This window comes from Lampris incognitus, chromosome 1 (genome assembly GCF_029633865.1).
Source record: "Lampris incognitus isolate fLamInc1 chromosome 1, fLamInc1.hap2, whole genome shotgun sequence".
NCBI lineage: Eukaryota > Metazoa > Chordata > Actinopteri > Lampriformes > Lampridae > Lampris > Lampris incognitus.
Window position 1 is genome coordinate 139895754 of NC_079211.1, and position 27124 is coordinate 139922877.

Sequence of the window (27124 nt, forward strand, 5' to 3'; positions counted from 1 at the left end):
CAGGTTAAGCTTCTTGGGTAGGAATTTAACAATGGCTTGCTTTAAATGTGTGAAACTGTCCCAGGGAGAAGATTTGTTAAGAATGACAAGGACTGGGGTGTTTACAACTTGTTTTCGGGCCTAGTGGGTAAAACATCCAGAGAAGAGTTGGGAGGAGGGTTTCATTTGAGCTATCGCATTGAAAATAGCTGATAGTGAAATGAGCTAAAGGAGATGAAATAGTATTTTCTCAATAAGGCGCTTTTGAGTTCCCGTGTAAAAACAATTTCAGCTCTAACACTGGGAATATGGCTGAAAGGAATAAAAAAGATTTAGATTTGTTCCACAACTCCTGTGATGAATCAGTTAATTCTGCAGAACTAGAGCTTTTATCTGAACTGAAAGTTTCAAATAAGAATCTAAGATTACACTGATTAGAAGTAATTAGATTACACAGATTCAGCCGTAGCGTCTTTAACTAGCTTATTAAAAGTCTTTACAAGGATTTTCATTTTATTGAGGTGAACTATCAGTTTGGAGGAGTTCCATCTGTGCTTGTTCTGTCGGAAGTCTCTTTAATGTCTTTGATCTGGTTGCTAATCCACATTGTGTGGGCCTGTCAAAGCACTTAATTGTGACATAAAAGGTGCCATCGTTTCAAGGGAAGCAAATCATAAACTAACGAGCTCATATGAGATCATAAGAGGTCGACTGTGTGGGAGGCCAGATACACATCTAAAGAATCCATTTGATGTATGCGAACTAATGCTACAGATGCAACACTAGCACTTCTGTCTGCTTTTGGGAACCAAAACACAGGTGTAAAATAAAATTTCATCCTGATCAGACACAGATTTTGATATTAGCTAATATGTCAGGAATAAGACCTTAAGTGGGGCTAGTATGAGCTAGGGCAGTACTGTGGCTTAGTGGTAAGCACTGTTGCCTCACAGCAACAGGGTCTAAGGTTCGATCCCAGGCCTTATGGACATGGCAAGTTCTTTACAGGTTTTCTCTGGATACTCTGGTTTTCTTCCACAATTCACAGACTCCAGACATCCATGTCAGTGAACTGGAAACTCTTGATCACCCATAGGCATAAATGGTGTGTGAACAATTGTTCATGTGGGCCCCACCACTATAGGCCCACATGCATGTGGGCCTATATACATGTCTATGCTGTCTGCCTTTATGCAACTCCCCACCCCACCATATTTGATATTCAAAATAGGCAACAAATCAGAAAATTCAGTTGTAAACATCGCATACCAGATTAAGATCAAGTAAAATTACTCTACAGAAACCATAGGGTCATTACAAATAATAACAACATATTTATTTGTATTATGCACTTATTCAATAACTTATGCCACCCCCCCAAGAAAAATTCAGTTTGTTACTTATCCATCCACCCATTATCCAAACTGCTTATCCTGCTCAGGGTCGCGGGGATGCTGGAGCTTATCCCAGCAGTCATTGGGCGGCAGGAGAGGAGACACCCTGGACAGGCTGCCAGTCCATCACAAGGTTGTGTTTTTTTACTTATTTTACATCTAAATCTAATTACCTTAACTTGTGTTTGTGCCATCATTTCTGAGTGGGCGGGCGGGCGAGCAACATTCAATAATAACATAACATGTTGTACACAAGCCAATCCAATACTGAAGGACCACATTACTTCCCTCCCTACATTTTATCCCACTCTAACATCCTGTTCTACTTGGAAATATAGCTCAATTTACACCTGTCACTAATATATGATCTGTACCCGCATATCTTATCTGGATAATGAACGATCTGATCTTGCACTTTGCATTCACACCTCATACTTATATGAATTCTTGTCCACAATCTGTCCACTTTGGGATTGTATCTCCATTTGGCAGAGAGTTAGCAAACATTTAAAAAAAGAAACATGACAGGGATAGTCAGATTTCACATCCACGGTGCCTTCTAATAAATTAAGAAATGCTATCTGAATGTGTAATGTCGGCAGGGGTGTAGAACACACCCTTGTATTACCCCCATGTGTTACAAGGGAATAGCCAAACTCTGGCTTTGCAAAAAAACAAACAAACAATATCTTACATTAAACAAGATCCAGCATGAAATTCATTTTTAAAAAGTGTCCTTATTACTTGATAGTTTTAAATTGGAATGCAATTTCATGCTACCTGTCTTGCTACGCCATGCCATGACATCACACAACACGGGACGTGAAACATTTCTAAAAATGTACTCTAGCGCTGTATTTCATTAGAATTAACGTTTTGAGTATTATAAAATGAAACTGTGACATAAAATATTGTTATCGGAACAAAAATAGGGAGATAAAAATGAGTTATCTGTGCTGGCTTATAGCCACGCAGCGCTACCCAAGGTGGTTATTTGGATGTCTTCTTTTTTCCTTTTTTTTTTTTTGCTTAGCCAAAAAGCTTTTTCTGATTAAGTACGAGTAGAAAATTATATTCAAATGGTACAATTGGCGCCGTACCCACTCCCAAAATGGGAACGCGGTGTACGGATTGTGCCCAACATCCGATCCCAATGCGAGTCAGACCACCTTCGCATGTGGTCTAGCACATTCAATCGCATTCTGATTTCAACGCGTGCTATATGCATTTACAGCATGCATTAAGATAAGTTTTTATCCACATAAGATATCCAGATACAGAGTTCATGGTAATGCCAGGTGTAAATGGGGCACAGATCACAACAAGATATGCTCTGAATGCCGTTTCACGTTGTTTTTAAGACATGTCTCTGAAATGCGAAATCATTTTATCTTCACCATATAGACTTCAAAATGCTTGGGGGAAAAAAAAACTCGACCAAAAACAGGCAGGTGCATATGCCTGTAGTTACAAATTTATTAGCAAAATTCTGCAACAGGTCAACGTTTCCCTTCCATAATTAAAAAGTGGCTACAATTTAAGCTATGCTGAAACGGAGTTGAAGCAAGAGCAGCCAAGCAGTAAATAAGATAACTGTACTGCAGCGCCAAGCTAAAAGCTCGAAGTTGCTTATCTGGTGCACGCAGCCCGATAGAGAATGAATTATTCATAACATTAAAAAAGTCAGCTGCTGGTGCTGCACTGTGAATCTCAGCGTTTGTGGATAGTTGGGCATTATTATTGTGTTGTTTATGTATGTTTCTGTGTATGTTGATGCGTGCATATGTCTGAGTGGGTTCGTGCAGCAGAATTTAAAGGGATAATTCAGTTGCCGGGGTATTATTGTGTCCGATAAATATGCACATTCTTCTGCCGGGTACGCATATTATAGAAAATTTGCTCAAAACTATGATTTTTAAGATTTTTGGGGACCGCATGTCTGGCTGTCCGCCCGGGGATGGGAGTTGCTGTTGGGTGGCCTGGGTCGGGTATATTCAGCTATGTCGATGTATGCTTGGTGCATGTAGCCGAATGGGGCCTCTACCCAGCAGCGGTGCAGTGGGCCTCACCCCTACATCGGGCATGGATGGGCATAGGGCACCCCCTGCCTGCCTGCTGGGTGGGCGGTGCCGGCAGTGCATTGGTCTGTTGATCGCGGGGCCCGGCTCCAGGTCAGCAGTCTGTGCTTGCCGTCCGCAGCTCGGGTCCAATGCCTGTAGGTGGGCCCTGTGCCTGCCCCTGGGGGTTGGCGGTGGGGGTGCAGCTCGAGGGTACCCAGCTTGTGCTTTTGGGGACTGGTTTGTGTTCCTCGGGGGCATGCGGGGCTTGCTGCTTTACGGGATCCTAGCCCCCCTGTGGGCTCCTGGCCCCCTGTTGGCTTGGTGTTCCCCTGGGGACGTGGTAATTTGGGCTCTGGCTGTTCTCTTGGTTGTGGGGTATCTGCACAACTGTGGCGCCCGTGGACGGCTGCAGAGCCTGTCTGCTGCTTGGAGGCACGACAATAAGTCGCAGATCTCAGACACCTGAATTTATTGGGATTAATCCCGTGCACTCACAGGTAGACACTTCACATACACAGAGGTGGACATGTCACATGCATATACACACTGCTAGCATCTGCCTCACACACTCTGTGGATCACATCCTTCTTCTTAGTCCTTTCTCCCCTTTTTATTTTTTCTACGTTATTGCTATATCAATAAAATCGGTTTAATTATGTTTTGTCGAACACGTGTCAGTGTCTGTTGCTAAGTCTTTGTTGTCATTTTCGTTTCTGAGTCTCTTTGTATCACTTGTGATGACTGTCCCCCTCTTGGAGAAGTGAAGCAGATTGGTTGTTGAGCTGATCAAACATGTGGAGGAGTGGGGACCAGTAGCGGATATAAATTTATAATAAAAACGCTGTGCTTTCATCCCACAGATCATCCAAATGACATAGTTATTATAAGCGGATCTTGATAATAAATAAAGATTGCCTTTGCAAGTGGAGAACCTGAACTCCACTTGCAGATTAAGCCTGTCCAGGATACATCAGCCATGTTTCCATTGCTTGTCAAGCGAATTTTATGCCAACTTTCGAAATATTGCAAAAAAAAAAAGCAAATTAAGCGCATTGGGCAACATGGTGGCCCAGTGGTTAGTGCTGGCACCTCACAGCAAGAAGGTCCTGGGTTCGAACCCTGAGGTTATCCACCCTTGGGGGTCGTCCCAGGTCGTCCTCTGTGCGGAGTTTGCATGTTCTCCCCGTGTCTGCGGTGGGTTTTCTCCGGGTGCTCCGGTTTCACCCACCATCAAAAGAAACATGCATGTTAGGGTTTCTATTCCTGTCTGTGCCCCTGAGCAAGGCAATGGAAAAAAAAAAAAAAAAACGAGTTGGTGCCCGGGCGCAGCAGCCCACTGCTCCTCGCTACACAGATCACAGCTGGGATGGGTTAATTTGCAGTAACTGAATTTCCCCGAGCGGATTAATAAAGGAAACTTAATTTAATTTTCCATCAACTGGTTTGTAGGGAATAAACTATGCTATGCAAAGCGTAGTTTCGTCAGAAGTTGGCGGTATAGGCTATGGTACGCATGGCTGTGGTAAACAGAGTAGAAGAAGTAGAGGTTACGAACCAGAAACAAAACCAATCGGCTTGGCCGTCAATGAAAGAAAATGAAGAAAGGTCTTCAGGAAATTGTTTCAGTTGGGAAAGTTATAATTGTTCTTGCATGTCAGCTATAACTGGCCGTGTTTCATACTGTCCAGAGACGAAAACAAAGAAATGCCCGTTATGGCAATATCTGGGAAGATGCTGGCAGTGGAAAAAGCAGATCAGTCATGCGAGTTAAATGTTCACTACGTCAGAACTCAATCGGCAAAGGTGTTCCCGTATCCCATTTAACGCATTGGCTCTTTTTCAAAAAAGGCAAAAACCACTTCAAGTAAGCGTAAAAACTTTTTCTTTTTTTTCATCAAAATTGAGGAAGTTTTTTTTTTCTTCAAATTTTGCCATTTTCATAAACCTTTTCTAATGCGATACTTCATAACACACAAAAAAATACGTTATGGAAATACGGCGATTGGCATGCAAATTCCCTGTGTTGTATGCCAAGCCTGCTGACAGCACAGTTTTAAAAAAAGATTTTTCATGTATTTGGGAAAACTTATGATCCCGGCAGACATCCAGCATATTGAGATATGGTCGGCTAAGCTCGCCATTCGATTTACCTTAGAACTGCACGCTTACACATGAAAAGGTTTCCACAATAGTATAACTGACTCACTATAAGTAGGACACAGTAAAAACCCTGGATAAAAGAACTACCCCTTTAAAACCTTCAGTCACAACACGTCCACGAAACCACAATAACTGGCTCAGAGTGGCGTCATGCAACGTGCTATTCCCTTCTGCATGGAGCGGTGTGATTAAACATGCCATCACTGACATGTACATACATGCAACCCCCCCCCCCCACACACACACACACACACAGCAGCATTCATCAGTGGTCCTTCCTGTTTGACTGACAGCGAGCTGAAGGGACCGAGACTTAACTGCACCAGGTCTCCTCAGGGGCTCCGTTTCATGTGTGACAGCCGCTGCAGCACCTTCCATTAAATACCACCGAAGGGACAGGAGGTGTAAAGCTCGAGGGCCTAAAGACCACTGCATACATTTACATTCACTTAAGTGTACAATTTGATACATAAAACATGGTACAGTAATTGCGTCAGTTAAAGTTTGATGATGAGAAGGCTGACTTTAACAAATCCATCCCTGTCTTCTTCGTCTTACTAATCTAGTTAATTTTTTTTCTTCCAGGGGATTTGTGACACAGGTTTCTGATGTATTGTGTGGAATTATAATGATGGTATTTTAAGTGGTGTAATGCTCGGTTTGCCAGTAGGTGTGTGCGTGTGTATACTTGTGACGGGGGGGGGGGGGGGGGGTACGCCTGTGTGCACACGTTTCACTGTATGTGTCCGTGTTTGCATGTTATCTCATGGACATGCAGGTGCACATGCAGCCATCTATGTGACTGTGTGTGTTTGTTTTCCTGAGCCTATGCATGCTGTAGAATGAGACGAAAAGAGAGAGAGCGAGATAGACGGATAGAGAGAAGGAGAGAGAGAGAGAAACTCACCAGCTCCTTCTTCTTCATGCACTCCATGAGGATGATGAAGAGGTGCTGGGCCTGTGTGCGGCTATAGGTGAATGTCTTCTGGATGGTCACCAGCAGCTGGTCTCTCAAAGACTCGTTGATTATTCTGGGAGGGTTTGGAGCAAGGAGGAGGAGGAGGAGGGTAAGAAGGGATGAGTGGACAAAGGGAATGCCAGAGAGAGACACACAGGTGGGAGCAGGAGGGAAGATGGTGAATTCAGACTTGTAAGTCGGTAAGTGAAATTAAGGTTTATTAATGTTTCCAGTAATAGAAACAGTTATGCTGAGTCCTTGGTAAAATGGGAAATCCAAAAAGTCTTCCCTCATATTTAGGATATTAACCTGTTTTGCACTTTACTGTTGCAGCAAAACCAGAATATGCTAATATGCAACCAAATGGCATTCATCAGGGCTCATTTAGCTACAAAAACAATCCATTTCACCCCTGAAAAGGTTTGATTAAAATGGAAATTGCTGATTTAATATTTAATAACTCAAATTGAATAATTAATTGAACTCCATTGTAAAAGCTATGTGTGCTAATTCTATTAAGCAGTTCAAGAGAGAGACATAAACTCTCCTAATATGTCTGTTTTTTTCCATGTTGGATTACATGTGCACTAAAGTGAAACGTTGTGTAATTTTTGTCCCGTTATTACAGCGTAATGTTGAGGGCGCGTACCCTCCCTCCTCCGAGTACTTGTGTCCGAATGCCAGGATGTCCGAGGCTCTGCCGCTGCCGTCGCACACCACCACAGGAACCGGCGGGGTGTCCCGCAGGTACTCCAGCACGATAGAAATCACGTTAGGACCGCCTTCCACTATCAGAGCCACCACGGGCACGCCCTGACCGATACCTGCAGAGCGAGAGAGGGAGAGATTGAAAACAAAAACGAACAAGGAGGATGCTGATGACGATGATGAAGAAATGGAAGGAAAGCTCTTATGGGTACAGGAAGTTGATGGTAGAGGGGGACACGGGAAAGTGGGACAAAGAGATGAGAAAGCATGTGGCCAACGCAAAGCCCTTACCAGCAGCACACCTGTAAATACGTCAGTAGTATTTGTCATAATCTGATGACAAAGCAGGACTTGATTTCATAATGGGTATTTTTTTTAAAAAAAAAAGCACATGTACCAAAAGCAACCACCTCCCACTGCTTGGTCTCCTATCTGAAACCTGTTGGAAGCATGAGCCTGCTTGTCTGTTGCAGCATATGTGTGTGTGTGTGTGTGTGTGTGTATTAGTGTGTCACTCAGTTGCAAAGAAAACAACGTCCCTGCTGTTCAACATAAGAATTGCTCCTTGCCTTCTAATCTCAAACTATCTGCAGTAATTACGTATGATTAGAGGATTTTTTTTCATACCGTCATACAGTTAGATGATCTACCGGAAGGAGGCAGAAATAAACTTTACTGGCAAGTAAAGTACATCACTCTCTCTCTCTCTCTCTCTCTCTCTCTCTCTCTCTCTCTATATATATATATATATTTTTAAATAGTACCTTCTCTGTGCTTTTCTCTCTAGTTTTTGGATTTTTTTTCTCCCCGGTTGTATCCGTCCAATTATCCACTCTTCTGAGCCGTCCCAGTCGCTGCCCCCCCCCCCCGCCGCCGCCGCCGCCGCCGATCCGGGGAGGGCTGCAGACTACCACATGCCTCCTGCAATATATGTGGAGTTGCCAGCTGTTTCTTTTCACCTGACAGTGAGGAGTTTCACCAGGAGGATGTAACGTGTCGGAGGATCAAACTTTTTCCACCCAGTCCCCCCCCCCCCGATCAGGCACCCCGACCGACCAGAGGAGGCGCTAGTGCAGCGACCAGGACACATGCCCACATCTGGCTTCCCACCCGCAGACATGGCTAATTGTGTCTGTAGGGATGCCCGACCAAGCCGGAGGTAACACGGGGATTTGAACCGGCGATCCCCATGTTGGTAGGCAACGAAATAGACTGCCACGCCACCCGGATGCAGAAATAAACTTTACTGGCAAGTAGCATAGTATATACATTGCTCCCTCCGTCGCCACCATTGCCTTCTCTGTGCTTTTCTTCCTAGTGTGTGGATTTCTGAAGTGTATTTCTCGATATATTTCTCAATATCCACTTTGGGACACTCAAGCTTCGACCCTCTCTGATGTCGCAGACGCCACGTCCCCCCCTCCTTTTGCTTCATCCTATTGGTCTCAATTGTCTTTCCTCTAACCCATTCCCCAAATCCTCCCTCCTAATCCAGCTCCCCCTTTCTGTTCCTCTCCTCGTTTCGCCTGCTCTCTCTTTCTCCGGACTTATCCCACCAGTCTCTCCTTTCTCATCCTTTCCCTCTCATCTTCCATGTGGTTTTGCTTTCTGTCTGGTGTTTTGAGTCCCCTAATTCAAAAGCTGTGTTAAGTGCTGGGTTCTTCCCATCCTACACTCTCTGACCCTGGTCTGCATAATTCACCGAGAAGAAAGTCTGCAGCTTGTCACATACAGGCAAACATGCAAGCACATACAAATGGTTGCGTATTGAACATGCACATGCACGCATGCACACACAAAAGTGCATGCATGAAAGTATACTTGTGTGTGTTTGTGTGTGTGCGCGCAAGTGTACTTTTGCATGCATTTTACATACTTTTGTGTGCAAGTGCGATTGTGTGCAAGTGTGTGTATGCATTGCGCACACACTTGCAGACAATAAGAAACGCCACTATTGTGCCTTGTCTTGCCTTTTGCCTTGCAACAGGGACAGTTACATAAGGGGAATATTTTTGGGGCGTTGCCTGCTTCAAAGAGGTAAAACATCGCTGTGCCACAACACATCACATGACCGCACGCCAACATGGGGGAGAGGGAGGCTAATGACTTGCATTTTCCATCCTTTTCTGTTCGCCTAGCCGTTAGTTCCAAACTGAAATACAGTTTTCATCTTTGTTTTCTTGTTCGTTACCACTTGTGTGTGTGTGTGTGTGTGTGTGCGCGCGCGCGTGCTCATGCTTGCAAACTTGTGTATGTTAAGTGATTTCGTTGTATCACGCAACGATATTGATGATTACTGCGCTTAAGAGGCACTACGGTGGTATCTGAAGCAGATCACGGTTCAATTGAAACCCACCAAGGGGCAGATGAGGAGGCGCATGCACAGCTGCACCAGGACTAATTGGCAAAAGAATTCCCCCAACACCCACACACTGTATAAGTATGCAAAAAAATGTTCACCTTTCCCTGCCATCCAAAGAACAGCCGATGCATTTTTATGGTAACCTTTGACCTCAAGCTAAAGCATTTTATTTTAATTAGCTCTGACATTAGCATTAGCTAACAGCTATTCTAACATTAGCTAACAGCTATTCTAGCATTAGCTACAAAATGTGATTCCTTAGAAACAGCCCTTTTAAGCTTACCCTTGCTAACACCCCACTGTTGCTGCAATTACTTGGGGCGCAGAGCGCTTAAAAATGTTCCTCCTCAGACAATGGCGTCGTCGTCCTAACTGTCTTTATATCTAATAAAACATGGATAACTTCTGTTTGTTAGAACACCAAGCACAGTGTGAACAATACGAGCCGTGAAGTTGTGTTAGTCGGCGCCTTAAACAGAAAACCTATAGTTGTAGATGTAAAAAGAAGACTGATAACTGGAGCGCCGCCCTGCTGGGGAGTTGTTTGCAGAAATGGAATCCATCTGGGAGCAGCAGAGAGTGTCTTTACTCTGCCAAATGAAACACTGATCTGCCCATCCACACAAGCCTTGTGTTTTGTCATAGTACACAATAAGCAGCAGGCTGCCTCTCCACCTTGGTTTTTGCCTCTCTTTTTTTTCGGATTTTCTTTCTTCCCAATTGTACCTGCCCAATTATCCCACTCTTCCGAGCCGTCCTGGTTGCTGCCCCCCCCAATCCGGGGAGGGCTGCAGACTACCACATGCCTCCTCCGATACATGTGGAGTCACCAGCAGCTTCTTTCCACCTGACAGTGAGGGGGACGTAGCGAGTGGGAGGATCACGCTATTCCCCCCATCCCCCCCCCCCGAACAGGCGCCCCGACCGACCAGAGGAGGCACTAGTGCAGCGACCAAGACACATACCCACATCCAGCTTCCCAGCCGCAGACACGGCCAATTGTATCTGTAGGACGCCTGACCAAGCCGGAGGTAACACAGGGATTTGAACCGGCGAGCCCCATGTTGGTAGGCAACGGAGTAGACTGCCACTCCACCCGCACGCCCCACTGGACTGCATTTTTTACTTTATCTGATACTGCTGTTACTACTAAAAGCTGCTCTTACAAACTGTAATAAACACTTGATTTTCAACAGCATCCCGAAGCAACAAGCCCTCTGTGTGTGTGTGTGTGTGTGTGTGTGTGTGTGTGTGTGTGTGTGTGTGTGGATGTGCGTGTTAAGGTGTGGCAGTGGAGGGGGGAATCTTAAGTGGGGCAGATCACTCTCTTACACTTTGTCTCACCCCCCCCCCCCATGCCCACTCCCCCGTCTCCAACGAATCGTCGCCACACCGTTTCACCTGCGCTCCCACCTCCCCTACTCCCCCGGCGTCTCCCTCTCTCCCCGCGCGTTGTCCACGGTTCCGGCACATCGCAGCGCTAGGGAGAGAGACGATCATAGAGAAGGGTAGAAACGGGGTCATTAAAAAAGGAGCGACGTGGTCGACGAGTCCCCCTGGCCACTGTCTATATTTATCCAGCTGGGAGAAAGGGAAGTAGAGAGGGATGGAGGGAATTAAGGAGGGAAAGAGGAGTGCGTGAGGGGGACACACGTAACATGCTTAAATGGTACTCATTAGACATCCTTCAATGACTCATACCGAATGTGTGTGTGTCTGTGTGTGTGTGTGTGTGTGTGTGTGTGTGTGTGTGTGTGTTGTGGGTGGATGTCCGTGGGCATGCTAATGTCTGCAAATGTGCCCTTGTATGTGTCGAATTAGCATTAGCATGACTGAAGGAGAGTTGCTATGTGGGTCATCTTCACACACACATCTTGCACCCTTCCGTGGTGCACGCTGCTGAATAGACAGCAGAAATCAGCGGACACAATGCGGCTTGTCAAGTGGAGCGCACAAGGTCGGCGGTAAAAAAATCGGAGGCAAACGCACGGCGACGATCGATCTATTTCGCGCCCACTCTTGTGTGGGTCGCCATGTTCCGCTCGTCTCTGACCTGCTCCAGGAAATTCGGCTTCCATCAAGGGTCCGTGTCAAGTATTTCATTTGAGTTGCAATGTCGTCAAGGCCCCTGGAGAATCAATCACATATGCTGTCTCCGACCAGGGGAAATATGTATTCTGCTGGGAAATAAGAGTTTAATGGAGACCTCATTGACTTGTTTGTGTGTGTGTGTGTGTGTGTGTGTGTGTGTGTGTGTGTGTGTGTGTGTGTGTGTGTGTGTTTTATGTGTATTCTTGCGAAGAATGAGTGACATTTTCTTTAAGAATAAGGAATTATTATTTGGGGCACCGCACTTCGAGGAATGACCTGGTTTCTTTTATTTAGATTAGTCCCATAATTAAAGGTATGTTGTGATTAACAATGACTTTTATTGCTTCAATCCATTCAACGACAAACCACCCGAGTACACAGCAGTAATTGATTCACCCAAATAGTAATTTAATAACGAACTCGATGTGTGACCCAAGCTACATGAAACAAAGCGGCTAAATTAACTGACAAATAAAAAAACCAAAACAATTAAAGCAGAAATAAGGATACAAAGAAATTAATGAAGAGATAAAATAAATTAGAGGAATTAATGATAAAAGAAGTCAATGTGCTATCAAAGATAACAGGGAGGTATGTGATTACATTGGCAACATGTGGTCCAAATTATAACTGTTATTACTGAAACATAACCTCAGAGGACGCTGCTGAGGTATCAAACACGTAGGCTGTGATGACAGATAGCCGACTATTGAACAAGGAAAGTAGAGGGGGCGTCTGGGTAGTGTGGCGGTCTCTTCCGTTGCCTACCAACACGGGAATCGCCGGTTTGAATCCCCGTGTTACCTCCGGCTTGGTCGGGCGTCCCTACAGACACAATTGGCCATGTCTGTGGGTATGTGTCCTGGTCGCTGCACTAGCGCCTCCTCTGGTCGGTTGGGGCCCCTAATCGGGGAGGAGGGGGAACTGGGGGGGAATAGCGTGATCCTCCCACGCGTTATGTTCCCCCTGGTGAAACTCCTCACTGTCAGGTGAAAAGAAGCAGCTGGTGACTCCACATGTATCGAAGGAGGCATGTGGTAGTCTGCAGCCCCCCCGGATCAATAGAGGGGGTGGAGCAGAGACCAGGAAGGCTCGGAAGAGTGGGGTAATTGGCCGAATACAGTGGGGAGAAAAGGGGGGGGCAAGGAAAGTAGAGAACAGATAGGAATGAATGTATTTAGGTCTGATTCTCATAATTAGCGCTTGATGTAATTAGCGCTTCACTTCCAAATGCACATGCAGCATGGACGCCTGTGTACCGCACATGTCCATTGATCAGAAGGAGGTTGTCTTGCTCAACCGGACCGGCTCAGCATTGTTGTTCCAGTCAAGTGGACTCACAGCTTTGTCAGCTGCGATGTTCGCCATGACGGTCGGGCGACTAGAGCCGATAGCGAGGTGTCCTCATAGTCAACAAGGACTGGCTGAGCTCCTAGTAGTGACGACTTAGCCCGGTGGAGAATTGGTTCAATGTGTGATCTTAAAATCTGACAATCTGAAAAATTACAACATATGACACTGTAATTCATCATACATCATATGAGGAGGCTGGGATTCGTGTACATTATATTCATTCTCCATGGCACAGACTGTCAGGTTTTTTGAGTGTGCCTCAGGGAAACTATAGTCAAATGAGGTTAGATTTAACACCCGTGGCAAAGGTGGAGTACTCATTGGGGTGTGGTAATGGCCAAAGTTATTTTTCCCTCGCCCCTTTTACTCCCCAATTGTACCCGTCCAATTACCCCACTCTTCCGAGCCATCCTGGTCACTGCTCCACCCCCTCTGTCGATCTGGGGAGGGCTGCAGACTACCACATGCCTCCTCTGATACATGTGGAGTCACCAGCCGCTTCTTTTCCCCTGACAGTGAGGAGTTTTACCAGGGGGATGTAGCGCGTGGGAGGATCACGCTATTCCCCTCAGTTCCCCCTCCCCCCTGAACAGGTAACCTGACAGACCAGAGGAGGTGCTAGTGCAGCGACCAGGACACATACCCAACATCCGGTTTCCCACCTGCAGACACGGCCAATTGCGTCTGTAGGGACGCCCGACCAAGCCGGAGGTAACACGGGGATTCGAACCAGCGATCCCCGTGTTGGAAGGCAATGGAAAGGACCGCTATGCTACCCGGACGGCCCCTCGACTTTCCTCGTTAGTTTGAAGAACGGTGATGCTGATGGAAGTCGGTGGCTCCATATCTAACGTTCGTAAACAACACGAGTGAAACGTCTTCGCCCAGTCAGAAGACGTCTCTTACTGCTGTTACTTTACTGTTTCAGGACAGAGAGATGTGCTCACACTGATATCACATGACGACTTCTTTCAAATATGAATGTGAAAATTCAGAAAGTGTGAAAGAGTAAAATGAGAAAAAGATGGGGGGGGGGGGGCTCAGACTTGAACAAACAACTGGAAGTGGGCACTAGCGCCTGCAGTGTGAACGCAGTCTGTATCTCAGCAAGCTTCGGCACAAATCGGGCACGACGGCAAAAGCCGCAAAAATAATACCAAGGTTTAAAAAAAAATGCAATCATCCTTGGAAGTTGTAGGCTTCAACACCTGGTCATACCCGCCTTGTAACAAAAATAATTCTATTTATTTATTTATTTAAATCTAGAAATGTGTTATGTTTTTTTGTTATGCACACCGCAGGTATGTGCACTGTACATGCACATCTCAGACCTCCTCACCCACCTCCTCTTTTACCACAGCTGATTTCCTAGAAGACACCTCTTAGATTTAACGGCGCTGACCACAATGAGCTCAGCTTCTAGCTTCTCCCCCCCAACAACCAGCATTTGTTTATCTACGCACCGCCAACTTGGAACCACACACCGCGGCGTTGCCGCTCCGTTCAGCCACGCTCACCAGTGACCATTTATCTCAGTACAATGCAGCGGGTATGACAGCTGTTTACTTATCAGCCCCTTTCACGTATATTCTCCAACTCCCAGCTCATCCATGTATAAACATGTCCAGCCTCAACTAATGTTTTATCACCTCCACACCGTTCCCTCTTGTTCTCAAGAGTCCCCATCTGTACCATCCCTTGGCCCACACCTTCCACATCTGTTCAGCTCTACTGACCCGGCTGGCCACTGCGTGCAGGCCCACTCCGGGACCCAAAACTCCCAATGCCCAAGTGCGTAACTTCAGCAAAGAGTTTACAGGTACCCAGTGATCCAAAGGAGTTGAATCAAGTGCAACTGGACTTGGTATATATCCGTGAAGACGTTTCGCCTCTCATCCAAGAGGCTTCATCAGTTCGTGCCTTTCTGACTAGACCAAGCTAGACTGATGAGACTCAGAATTATCCTGTACCGATGCCAAACATCGGTACACAAAGGAGCCACTCATATCTATGGCTCTGTTAGCAACAGGCGTTGGTAAACATCGGAACACAAAGAGCCATGGACATCTATAGCTCTGACAACGACTCCAAAGAGGATAAATTCTGAGTCTCATCACCAGCCAGTCAGACTAGCTTGGTCTAGTCAGAAAGGCATGAACTGATGAAGCCTCTTGGATGAGAGGCAAAACGTCTTCACGGATATATACCAAGTTCAGTTGCACTTGATTCAACTCCTTTGGATAACTATGACCTGGATGAATGAGAACATTCACAGACAGGTACCCAGTGGCGTTTTTGATCACTAGTGGCGCGCTAGAGCATAGTAAGAGAAGAGGGTCCCCATACTGTGTTTGCATCACGTGTTCTCTCGCCACACGCACAAGGACACACACGCACAGTGGCTGATGTATTACACATTTCTGCAGAAAAGAAAGAAAAGAAAACCTAAAGAGGAAGACAACATCATGTCGACTAGAGGAGGCAAAGCTGCTGCAACAGAAGTAAAGAACGGTGAGCCTGACGGTGACACTGAATAAAGAAAACAATAGAAAAAGAAAAAGAAATTGAATTAATGTTGGTGAGACGATTCCAATTAGCAGTGAAAATGTGGCTATATGCAAATAAAAAGAGACAAAGAATATTGCAAGCTGATGCAGCTTTCAAAACAGCCAAAAAAAGGCTCTGCAAATGTTTTATGAAGTAGGGAAAGGCATTTTGCGTGTTTGTTAGGCCTCAAAGACACCCACAATGACAAGAAACTTGGACTTGTTTAAAGGAAAACTCCATTGGACACCTTTAACACAACACAACCCAGATCAATATTCAATGCAACATTTGGATGCATAGTTTTGGGGAGGAGTATTTATGTTGCCTAGTAATGCTGTGGCAAATCTGAGAAGATGTGATTAAAATGCAGTTTGAATAAGTTTCACATTTAATTGTAAAACGTCCCCCCCCTTTTTCTCCCCAATTGTACTTGGCCAGTTACCCCCACTCAGTCACTGCTCAGCCCCCTCTGCCGATCCAAGGACTACCACATGCCTCCTCTGATACATGTGGAGTCGCCAGCTGCTTCTTTTCACCTGACAGTGAGGAGTTTCACCGGGGGGATGTAGTGCGTGGGAGGATCACGCTATTCCCCCCAGTTCCCCCCAAACAGGCGCCCTGGCCAATCAGAGGAGGCGCTAGTGCAGCGACCAGGACACATACCCACATCCGGCTTCCCACCCGCAGACACGGCCAATCGTGTCTGTAGGGACGCCCGACCAAGCTGGAGGTAACACGGGGATTCGATCCGGCGATCCTCATATTGGTAGGCAACGGAACAGACCACTATGCTACCAGGACATCCCTTAAAATGCATTTTAAATAAGTTTCAAATTTTATATTAAAACATGCTGTTGTATTTCCACCTTATTACACCTACAGGAGAGAGGGACGGGCAGGATGGGAGAGACAATAGGGCCCAATGAAAAAAGACAGATATGATAATAATAGTAAAAAGACAAAACAAAACAGTCTTTCCAAACCACTTAAAGCAGGTCTGTTTGACAGTACTTATTACAACGTTCTCCGCCTTCGATATGCAGGAAGTTTTATGTCTTTTTTCCTGGCTAGAGGTCAGGGTGGGTGCCTGGGCTAATCTGCAAAGCAAGGCCTTGTAACTTCCGAATCCAATTACCTACAACTGCAGCCCATCCCTGTTCAGACAACATGATTAATGAAACCGCCGCTATAGGAGGGCTGCAGGAGGTGACACGCCCCGCACCGGCCATATGACAAGGGTCGAACGGCGGACCGGAGGGATCGGAGGAGGCCACCTGCTGGCAAGAAAAATGTATTCCTCGGCTTAATCGTTGCCATGACTCAATGTCTCCTTCTTTCACTCCCTCTCTTTCTAATCCCTTCTCTTTCTACTTGTTCAGCAGAGAAAGCTCAAGGTAACATCTGTCTCGTTCCCTGCCTCCTGCTTCTCTCTTCCTACTACCAGCCGCTCTCCCTCCTTGTGTAATTCCTCCGCAGTTCCCCTCAACTTTTTTTTTTTAATGTCTCTCTGTTTTATTGCCTCCCATCCCTCCTTTTCTCAACGAGGGCGGTGATTTGGTTGAAAAGCATTACCGGATCACCGGAGGCCTGTCGGGAAAGCTGTGCACAAGGTTCTGTTAAGCGATGCTGCTTGGCTCCTCTCTGTCATTTTGTTTTGTTCATTAAGTTTGCCACCGACGGTGCTAGTCGAGCATACAGGTGAGGCAAAAATTTTGTTTTCTCTGCGTGTTTGACCATGAAAACACAAAAGTGATGTGTCTTGCTGAATAAAGAAACAGATGCGGTACAGCATGGTGTACAGGTACGACAACTCAACTGTCAGATTTGTGTGTAACTGTGCACTTTATATTCATATGAGATTATTACAAGTAATAATCTTACATGAATCCAAAGTGCACAAGCTGAACCACATGCCATGATGTCTTCTCTGCCTAAGAACATTGATTATATATGCTTAATACTACAAAATTAATATACAAAATTAAGGAATTTCGAAATTGGATTTTTCAAAATCCAATCCGGTTTCCTCCCACAGTCCAAAGACATGTAGGTCAGGTGACTCGGCATTACTAAATTGTCCCTAGGTATGAATGTGTGTGTGTGTGTGTGTGTGTGTGTGGGCCCTGTGTGATGGCCTGGCGGCCTGTCCAGGGTGTCTCCCCGCCTGCCGCCCAGTGACTGCTGGGATAGGCTCCAGCATCCCCGCGACCTTGAGAGCAGGAAAAGCGGTTCAGATAACGGATGGATTTTTCAAAACAATGTAAAATCAGAACAAAAATGTATATAAAGCATCTTATGACTCAACTCTGTTACAGAACACCATTATTAGATACTTGAGGACTTTACTTTGGGGACTTTGGGTGTCTAGACAAGCACTGTATAAATGTAATAATGATGATGATGATGATGATTATTATTATTTACACGCTTGTTGAACTGATCAAATTAAAATAGCATGCTTTTTCTTGCGGATTTAACACAAATCAAGTTATGAAGTGAATGTCAATTTTCATAACAAGTGTTTTAATAAGAAAAACTATTCCCTTACATGGTTTGTTAGCTTAGACCTTTGTCTATAAATATATCCATTTCAAATTAATGTAGTATTTAAAAAAAAGAGACCTAAAACATATTTTGTCCCATGTTTTTCCCTTATCTCAAGAATTAGTTACTTGATAATCAAATCGTTGTCTAGACACCCTGACCTCTTTTTGTTGCATGTCAAGCCCCTATTTCTTCTTGACCTGCCTGAAGTGAAACAGCTCAGGCTCATCTGTAGCTGCCTCTCTGGCCACCATCTGCCAAATTGGACTACGTGCAAGTCGAACTCGGTTGGACAAGTCGCGAGAGACCTGTACCTCTCCGACACGGCAGAAAGCCGTCTACTCTAGCGTGTAAATGGGCTGGCTGTTGCCATCATACCCCTGGTGTCCCAACCCTGGTTTCCTGTCTCAAGACATCTATTGTGTTTACCCCCAGCCAGAGCTGTCATTTGGATTCTTGCGCCCCTTTCACTGACGGGGACGCGACGCCACAGGACATGACACCATCCAACCCCTCAACTATCGAGGGAGGCCTGGAGGGGCAAGTATACAGTGGAAACACACACACACACACACACACACACACACACACACACACACACACACACACACACACACACACACACACACACACACACACACACACACACACACACACACATCTCAGAGCTGTGGCTTCAGGGAAGTTGAGGGATTGCATAACCGTGTTTCAATGATGAGCTCTTCCAGGTAGCGGCGGCGCCACTGTAATTTGTGATGGACGGCAGGGAGTGTGATCAATACAAGTGAAAACATACTGTGTCAACAGGAATCTAGCATGCAAAAACTATTCTCTGTTGCAACACACTGGTGTGTCTCCGCCCTTTCTTCAAAGTGTGTTCAGCAATGAAACGGTAGTGTGTAAAGATAAAGCACCAAAACATTATACAGTCGCTTCATCACAAAAAAAAAAAATCTCAATTATGAATAACTGCAATGGCAGTTCCAGAAATTAAATAACGCACTAAAATCATACACAGGTATAGCAGGACCGGCTGCAGGATTGCCCAGAAATCACAGAAGGACCACAGGGGTTAATCGTGCCTTTGTACCCACATTTCTTCCATTGTGCATACTACATGTGTGTGCAATGTATGGGTGTGTGTGTGACACTGTGTTAAAAGTGATGGAGGTTTGGGGCGATATGTGCAGTCCACAACCCACATGTTAAGACTATTCCAGCTAACTGCTTCCTCCTGCTTCTTCCGTAGCCATTCCTTTCTTCTACAGGACCTGAGGCTACAGCTAGATCCCATGGGAGCCCGCTGTGTAGAAAATTGATACGCTCCTCTATTGACTGTGGATAGGTAATCAAGTGGTGCTTGTCTGGCAACCCTGGAGGTGAATGTGTGACTAAATAACACACACACACATAGTATATGTGTGTGTAATATATACACACACACACACTATACACTATACAACATTAACATCCAACATTGAAAGTGCAACACCCTGCATAATTTTCTTTTAATCTGTAAGCCCTGAAATGGGCATAGGTTAAAAAAAAAAAGTGCTGCGTGCTCTTGCATCACAGTCCATGTCACACATATGCACAGACACAAATACAAAGATTTACACACACACAGCAGTGAAAGTTGTAGCCTTGGCCATGACGCATGCAAAGCTCCTGAAGACCGACAAAAGCACCGCAGAGGGAAAATCAGGATTTAAATTAGTTTTCAAAATGTTGGGGATGACAGAGGGATGATTAAAAAACAAGAGAGAAATTAAAAAATAACAGCATCTTCTTGGTTGTAATGATAATGTTGGTAGTAAATTAGCGTCTTTGAGCAAGGAGAACAGACAGTGGACCCCTGACGCCGCGACACACCGAAACAACATTGCTGTGGACCTGACATACGTTCCCAACAGGATGTGAAATAAGGTGCTACTGCGGGTCTAGTGTGCTCTTAAATGATCTTGTTAACTGTTCAAATCCCTGTGGCAAAACTCCCCTTTAAGTTTGTAGTACCAGCTGCTGTCAATCTAAGTCACGTTTCCCTTAGCATACAATCCTTCACATAACTCGGGTATACACTGCTCAGTCGTGTGGTCATCCATCATGTCACCCCAGAGAGGACGCTCTTGCCAACATGAACGATGCTTGTAGCATCTGTGTGATGAACCTGACCGCATAGCTGCTATGGGTTCTCTCGCCAGGGTCTCTGTTGTATTGTGGGATGTACATTTTTGTGAAACACGGCATCAGCAATCTCTGCGGTTAGGGTCCAGGAGTGAGGTTTGGCATTCAGCTCAGCGCGAAGGAGGCCGTGGTTGGCTGGTCTTTATTGCGGATGGAGAGTCTTAAGTTATACAGATGACTACCCTCTCTCTTCTTTTAAATAGTAGTTCCCAGGCAGACCGGTATTTACCCTGGCCACTGAACGCCAAGACCCCAAGAAGAACAGAAAAGTTAGGAATGGTCTGCTGAGATGCTGGTATGACGACTGGGCGTCCCTTTGCCTCCCCAGCCCCTTTTATATGAGCCCAGGCATAGGATGACAAAGGGAAGTCCATGGGTCATTTGACCAGATGACAGACAGGAAATAAGTGACTCCCTGTTTCCATCACGGCTGTACCCTATATATCCAGGTAACCTTGTTCCAGAGCCCGTCGGTAGGGGTGGTATTTGAGGTCTAGTGGCAGTAAATAATATAACCTTGAAAACTGCCCATCAGTGGATAGGTCTTGCAGTAAATGGTATGGCACTGATGAAGGTGAAATCAAAATGCACACACACACACACACACACACACACACACACACACACACACACACACACACACACACACACACACACACACACACACACACGTGTGTAGCATGTGTAACATGCATACACATCCACACATACATGCAGAGCACCGGCAGCCTTATAACCTTTGAAATCGCCCATCATGAATCCCAGTAATGTCGTCTGACAGCCAATAGCAGAGTGCAGTAAGTCCTTGCAAGGGTAGAGGAAGAATATGTAGGTGTTCACAGATCACAAAGGGATTTTTGTTTTTTACAGTACAGAATCTGAGTTATTATATTGATGTTACACTTAATGGCTAAAAATGTTGCCCTTTAACATGCTCACCTATGTGTCCATTTTGTAAAAATTTTTGTAATATTTTGTTGGTGTGCTCATATTTTTTAAAATGAAAGACCACATTGGTTATCTGTAATTTTTTCCAAGTTAAAAAATGCCATATGTGATACCTTTTTCCCTATGGCATTTTTGAAGCAACAGTAGTTCAGTGTATTAGCAGTCTGTACTGCTCCTCTGTGCTATTTTTCATCAGTACCAGCAAGAGCGCAGGTGCCTGCCCAATATTCAAAAGTAATGTGGTCCATAGGAAATATGTCAAGGGAGCCACGGAGGGACAAGAAGAACATGGAGAAGGAAGTTGTGTGTCGAATGAAGAAGAACAAGCAATAGTCACTAAAATGCAATGCTAAACAGTCGCTACCATTTAATTAGATTTAATTAATTGTATGATATGGATTGACATGTTGCTCAATATTACCATGTCAAATGACATTGTTGTTTTTGGATTTTTTTTTTACCCCCATTTGTACCCCTCCAATTGTACCTAGCTAATTACCCCACTCTTCTGAGCCGTCCTGGTCGCTGCTCCACCCCCTCTGCCGATCTGGGGAGGGCCACAGACTACTTCATGCCTCCTCTGATACATGTGGAGTCGCCAGCTGCTTCTTTTCACCTGACAATGAGGAGTTTCACCAGGGGGACGTAGCACTTGGGAGGATCACGCTATTCCACCCAGTTCCCCCTCCCCCCTGAACAGACGCCTCGATCGACCAGAGGAGGTGCTAGTGCCGCGACCAGGACACATACCCACATCTGGCTTCCCACCTGCAGACACAGCCAGTTGTGTCTGTAGGGACGCACGACCAAGCTGGAGGCAACATGGGGATTCGAATTGGGATCCCCATGCTGGTAGGCAATGGAATAGACCGCTGGGCATTTAAAATCATGCCTGTTTCAGATGGAATGCTGGGATGTGTAGTATGAAAACAAACTACTGTAGAAAGTGAGGGCGTTTTACTCTTAGCAACAGTACCCTTGGGGAAATCATAGAAAAACATTTTACTATCAACAAAACAAAAGCAGCAACAATAAATAATGAAACTACTGAAACTCTTGCAAAAAGACATTTCTCTGATTCAGGTGCAGTAGATATACCCTCTGTGCTTACAGACTGGTTTGGTGGCTCTGGTATGAACTGGATTGAAATAGGTAAAATGCACTGTGACAAGACTCATTGCAGCAATACAAACACGCAAATATGCATGCACACAAAAATGTCAACCCACACACACACACTCACCAATGTGTGTACACGCATACACACATGTGAAGAGGCACATGTGATGCATACAGATTTACATGCTTTTGTATAAAGGTATATGTACCTTAGACAAGCAATACTGAGATACAGACATGGAGAATCGGAGGCTCAAAGAACACAAGTGACTGTTAAATCTCACTCATTGGGAATAAAACATCAATATTATGCTGGTCTTCTGTCTGGCAATTTAAAAAAGGCAAAAAAATCTGCCCTACTTCTAGTTCCAGTGTGTGTGTGCATGATTGTGCGAGTGTGGACATGTGTATTGTGTGTACGCTTGTTTGCCTGTGTGTGTTTGTTATGCGGTTTGGTACACGGCTTCCTCCAGGCCCTAGTTCCCCCAGCACAGGAAGACGAGGATTAGCTGGCAGGTTCATCTGAGGAAACAGTGATCTGAGCTGTCAGGTGGCTTCTAAAGACTTTGAAACTAGAAAAGCCCCCAGACGAGAGGGACGCTCTTCACAGGGCCATCGAGCTGAATCGCCGACCGTCAAACTGGCGGCATCTGACTGCACGTGCTCAGCGTGAGCAGGTAAAGATAATGTTGGTCTGGCTGCGTACAGAAGTTAAACCCAATTAACCCACGGAGATTAAATACGACTTTCCATTATATTGCATTACGAAAAAAAAAAATTAAAATGAGCGGCCCAATGTGTGTACATGTACTAATTCTGGAGCGACACGACTGGTTTTTCACGGCCAGTTCAGTTCAAAGTAAATGGGTCAATCCAGCACCGGCTTGGACCTGTGATCACGTGGCTCTACTCACGTGTATTGATCTTCTGCAGGGAGATATGCTTCTCCAACTGGCGCCGCAGTTTGACCTCCGCACCATACTTCCCCGTGGTGCCGTTGTCCGCTAGAATGAAGTGGGAGTGGAGACTGTTCAATACCGTCAGCTTGCTCAGAGGGTTCGACATTGTCTGGTATGGACGCACCACCTAAATGAGGAAAAACAAGACTGAGGTTGTAACATGGCGGTCATGTATGACCGGCATAACCAGGGTACAGAATGGGGTAATTTGACTTACTGGTAGAAGAAGGAAATACTATGTGCAGTTAGTCATTCTTGAAAAATTCACATAATATCGACACCGTAAGATAGTAAGATTCATTCAAATGCTTAGATATGGTCTCGGGAAGATGCATCATATCACAGTCCAGGGGAAATCCATCTGGTCATTATATAGGCATGCAACACTTGTCAGCTGAGCAGAGAGGATATGGCGTGGACTACGAAGCATGAAAAGAGCATTTCGCCATCTAATCATCTTATTTCAGCCACCAGCATTAATCAGGCTGGTTGACTTGTCAAGTATGACATGGCTTCGCAGATACTGATAAATTTAACAAAAAATTAACATTGATTCCTAGGATTTGGATGAATCAGTACGTGCTCTGTTGTCCCGCCAGCCGTCCAACTCATTTTCAGGAAGCATTAATCGCAGATCAGATCTACTTACTCAGCATCTCTGCTAATAAGGTGTCAACAGCAATTTACTGGCTCCAGTCAACTGTGGACTGTGTGAAGTATTTTTAAAATTTACACACGCAAGCAAGCTACAAAGTATACACACCCCACACAGTATGTGACTGTTAATCTCTCTCTTATCCCCCCCCCCCAATTACCCCACTCTCCTGAGCCATGCCCGTTGCTGCTCCACCCTCTGCCAATCTGGGGAGGGCTGCAGACTACCACATTCCTCCTCTGACACATGTGGAGTCGCCAGCTGCTTCTTCTCACCTAGCGCTGAAGAGTTTCACCAGGGGGACGTACTGTGTGGGAGGATTGCGCTATTCCCCCCCAGTTCCCCCTCCCCCCCAAACAGGCGCCCCGACCGACCAGAGGAGGCGCTAGTGCAGCGACCAGGACACATACCCACACCCGGCTTCCCACCCACTGACACGGCCAATTGTATCTGTGGGGACGCCCGACCAAGCCAGAGGTAACACGGGGATTCAAACTGGCGATCCCTGTGTTGGTAGGCAACGGAACAGACCGCTAAGCTACCCATACGCCCCCTGTTTGTCTCTCTTTGTTTCTGTTTCAATCTGCTCTCTGTGCTACACACACATATACTAACAAACACAGACATACACATACTCATACACACACTCACTGAGACTTACATCTTTGCCCACCAAATCTTCTTGATTTTCTACAATGCCCCATGGGGCAATTCCAATGGTACAGATCTTCCCTCTTGACTTTGAGGCATGGTCTTTCAAAGCATCGCCCACATGGCGGATAACTCCTGTGTGTGTTTGTGTGTGTGTGTGTGTGTGTGTGTGTGTGTGTACAGGAATGATTGAGAGAGAAAGATAAAACAAACAGATTAAGGGAGAACATTTATCTCAGATAAGTGATAAGACTTTGCTCCAGAAGGTAAGCTCATACTAACAGACATGGAGTGTGCAAAGCTATGTGCATACACACACTTGCACATATGCTCTCACACAAACTCTCTCCCTCTCTCTCTCACACACACGAAGACTAGACAGCAGATGGTCCTTTCAACACACTCACATACATGTGAGCACACACACAAACACAAGTATGCGCATGCACACACTTACAGGCACTTTTTTTTTTCTTCCAGAAACGGATAGATACCAGGCCTCTGTGTTGTCCTCAGGGGAGCAGCAGTCAGGCCTGGAGGCCATCTCATCCCATTTCTGGTCCTGACACTCATTCACTTTCCACCTTCCCCCCAAATTCACCTACCAATCCATCTTTCCATCCATTATTCAGTCCTCCCTCGTCTTCCTCCTTGCACCCATGCCGTTACTAAATCTGCCATTCTGGTTTTTTGTACATGTTGTATGAACAGTCATTCGAAGCAGCCCCTATGATTTTCTGTAATGTTCCAGTATATCCTTACTTGTTAAACTTTGTTGGCTCTCTTTCTTATGGGCTTGATAAATGTGGGTTATTTCATTGCTCGAAGTCAACATCAGCACACATAGAAAGCATAACACAAGTCTAGGAATGACTAATATGGGTCAAATGAGAAAATAGAACTAGGTCCCTGATAATAATGTATTTTTAATAAATATTTTTTTAATCATTTTGACACTGACATTTTGCAAAAAGTCGACGTAATCATATTTTGTAAGTCCCCCTAACCCTATTCCTAACACTAGTTTACCACTTTTGAAATAATTTCACACCCCTTATAAACTCCCTGCTTCAGCTTCACCCCACCCCTCCACCCACCTGTGTTGACACCGCCGGTGAAGATCCAAGCTCCGGTGGTCATGGCGGCCTTGATGAGCCCCTTGCCGAAAACTTGTTTCAGTTTTGGTTGTAGTTCAAAGTTCTGCAGGCCCCCGTGCACTGAGATTAGAAGCTTGGGGAGCTCCAGCTGCCACTCCTTGGTCATCAGGTGGAGCAGCAGATCAGGTTTGGTATCGTAAGACACACGCACATACTGGAAGAATAGGGGTCGTGTTAATAGAAGTATAAAGACATGAATGCAACACGTGCATGGACATGCATTCAGGCAAAAATACATACATGTGCACACATCCTCATTCCTGATACACCATCAGCCAAGACATTAAACCCACTGACAGGTGAGGTGAATAACATTGATCATCTTGTTACAACCCACAGATGAGCTACTGTAGCTCAATTGCTGGAAAAAGTTAATGCTGGCTATGATAGACGAGTGTCAGAAGACAGCGCATCGCACCCTGCAGCATATGGGGCTGTGTAGCCGGAGACCGGTCAGAGTGCCCACGATGACCCTGTCCACTGCCGAAAATGCCTACAATGGGCACATGAGCATCAGAACTGGACCATGGAGCAATGGAAGAAGGTCATCTGGTCTGATGAATCATGTTTTACTTCATGTGGATGGTCGGGTGCATGTGCATCATTTACCTGGGGAAGTTTCGGGACCAGCATACACTGTGGGAAGAAGGCAAGCTGGTGGAAGGAGTGTGATGCTCTGGGCAATGTTCTGCTGGGAAACCCTGGGTCCTGGCAGTCATGTGGATGTCAAAACGACACGTACCACCTACCTAAACATTGCTGCAGACCAAGTACACCCCTTCATGGCAATGGTGTTTCCTGATGGCAGTGGCATCTTTCAGCAGAATAATGCACCCTGCTACACATACTGTTAAGGAATGGTTTGAGGGACATGACAAAGAATTCAAAGTGTTGCCTTGGCCTCCAAATTCCCCAAATCTCAATCCGACCGACCATCTGTGTGATGTGCTGGAAAACAAGTCCGATCCACGAAGGCCCCACCTCGCAACTTGCAGGACTTGAAGGATCTGCTGCTAATGTCTTGGTGCCAGATACCAGAGGACAGCTTCAGAGGTCTTGCGGAGTCTATGCCTTGATGAGTCATAGCTGTTTTGGCGGTATGAGGGGGACCTACACACTATTAGGCAGGTGGTTTTAATGTTTTGGTTGATCGGTGTATACAGCCCTACAGTATCAAATGTTTCACCTATAGGCATTTATAATAATCATCATCATTACATTCATATAGATAGCACTTTTCTAGACACCCAAAGCAATTCACATTGAAGGGGGTAACTCACTTCAACCACCACCAA

The 27124-nt window shown here is 45.5% G+C and overlaps 1 protein-coding gene across 1 annotated transcript in view; it reads right to left on the minus strand.

The window, feature by feature from the left end:
• trpm3 (transient receptor potential cation channel, subfamily M, member 3) overlaps positions 1–27124 on the minus strand; it is a 244938-nt gene that overhangs the window by 83853 nt on the left and 133961 nt on the right. The window contains exons 4-8 of the mRNA XM_056284922.1: positions 25770–25983; positions 24683–24807; positions 23322–23493; positions 7201–7375; positions 6501–6624 (exon numbers count right to left, since the gene is read on the minus strand). Of these exons, the coding sequence (XP_056140897.1) occupies positions 6501–6624; positions 7201–7375; positions 23322–23493; positions 24683–24807; positions 25770–25983 (810 nt within the window). The remainder of the gene's footprint in view (positions 1–6500; positions 6625–7200; positions 7376–23321; positions 23494–24682; positions 24808–25769; positions 25984–27124) is intronic.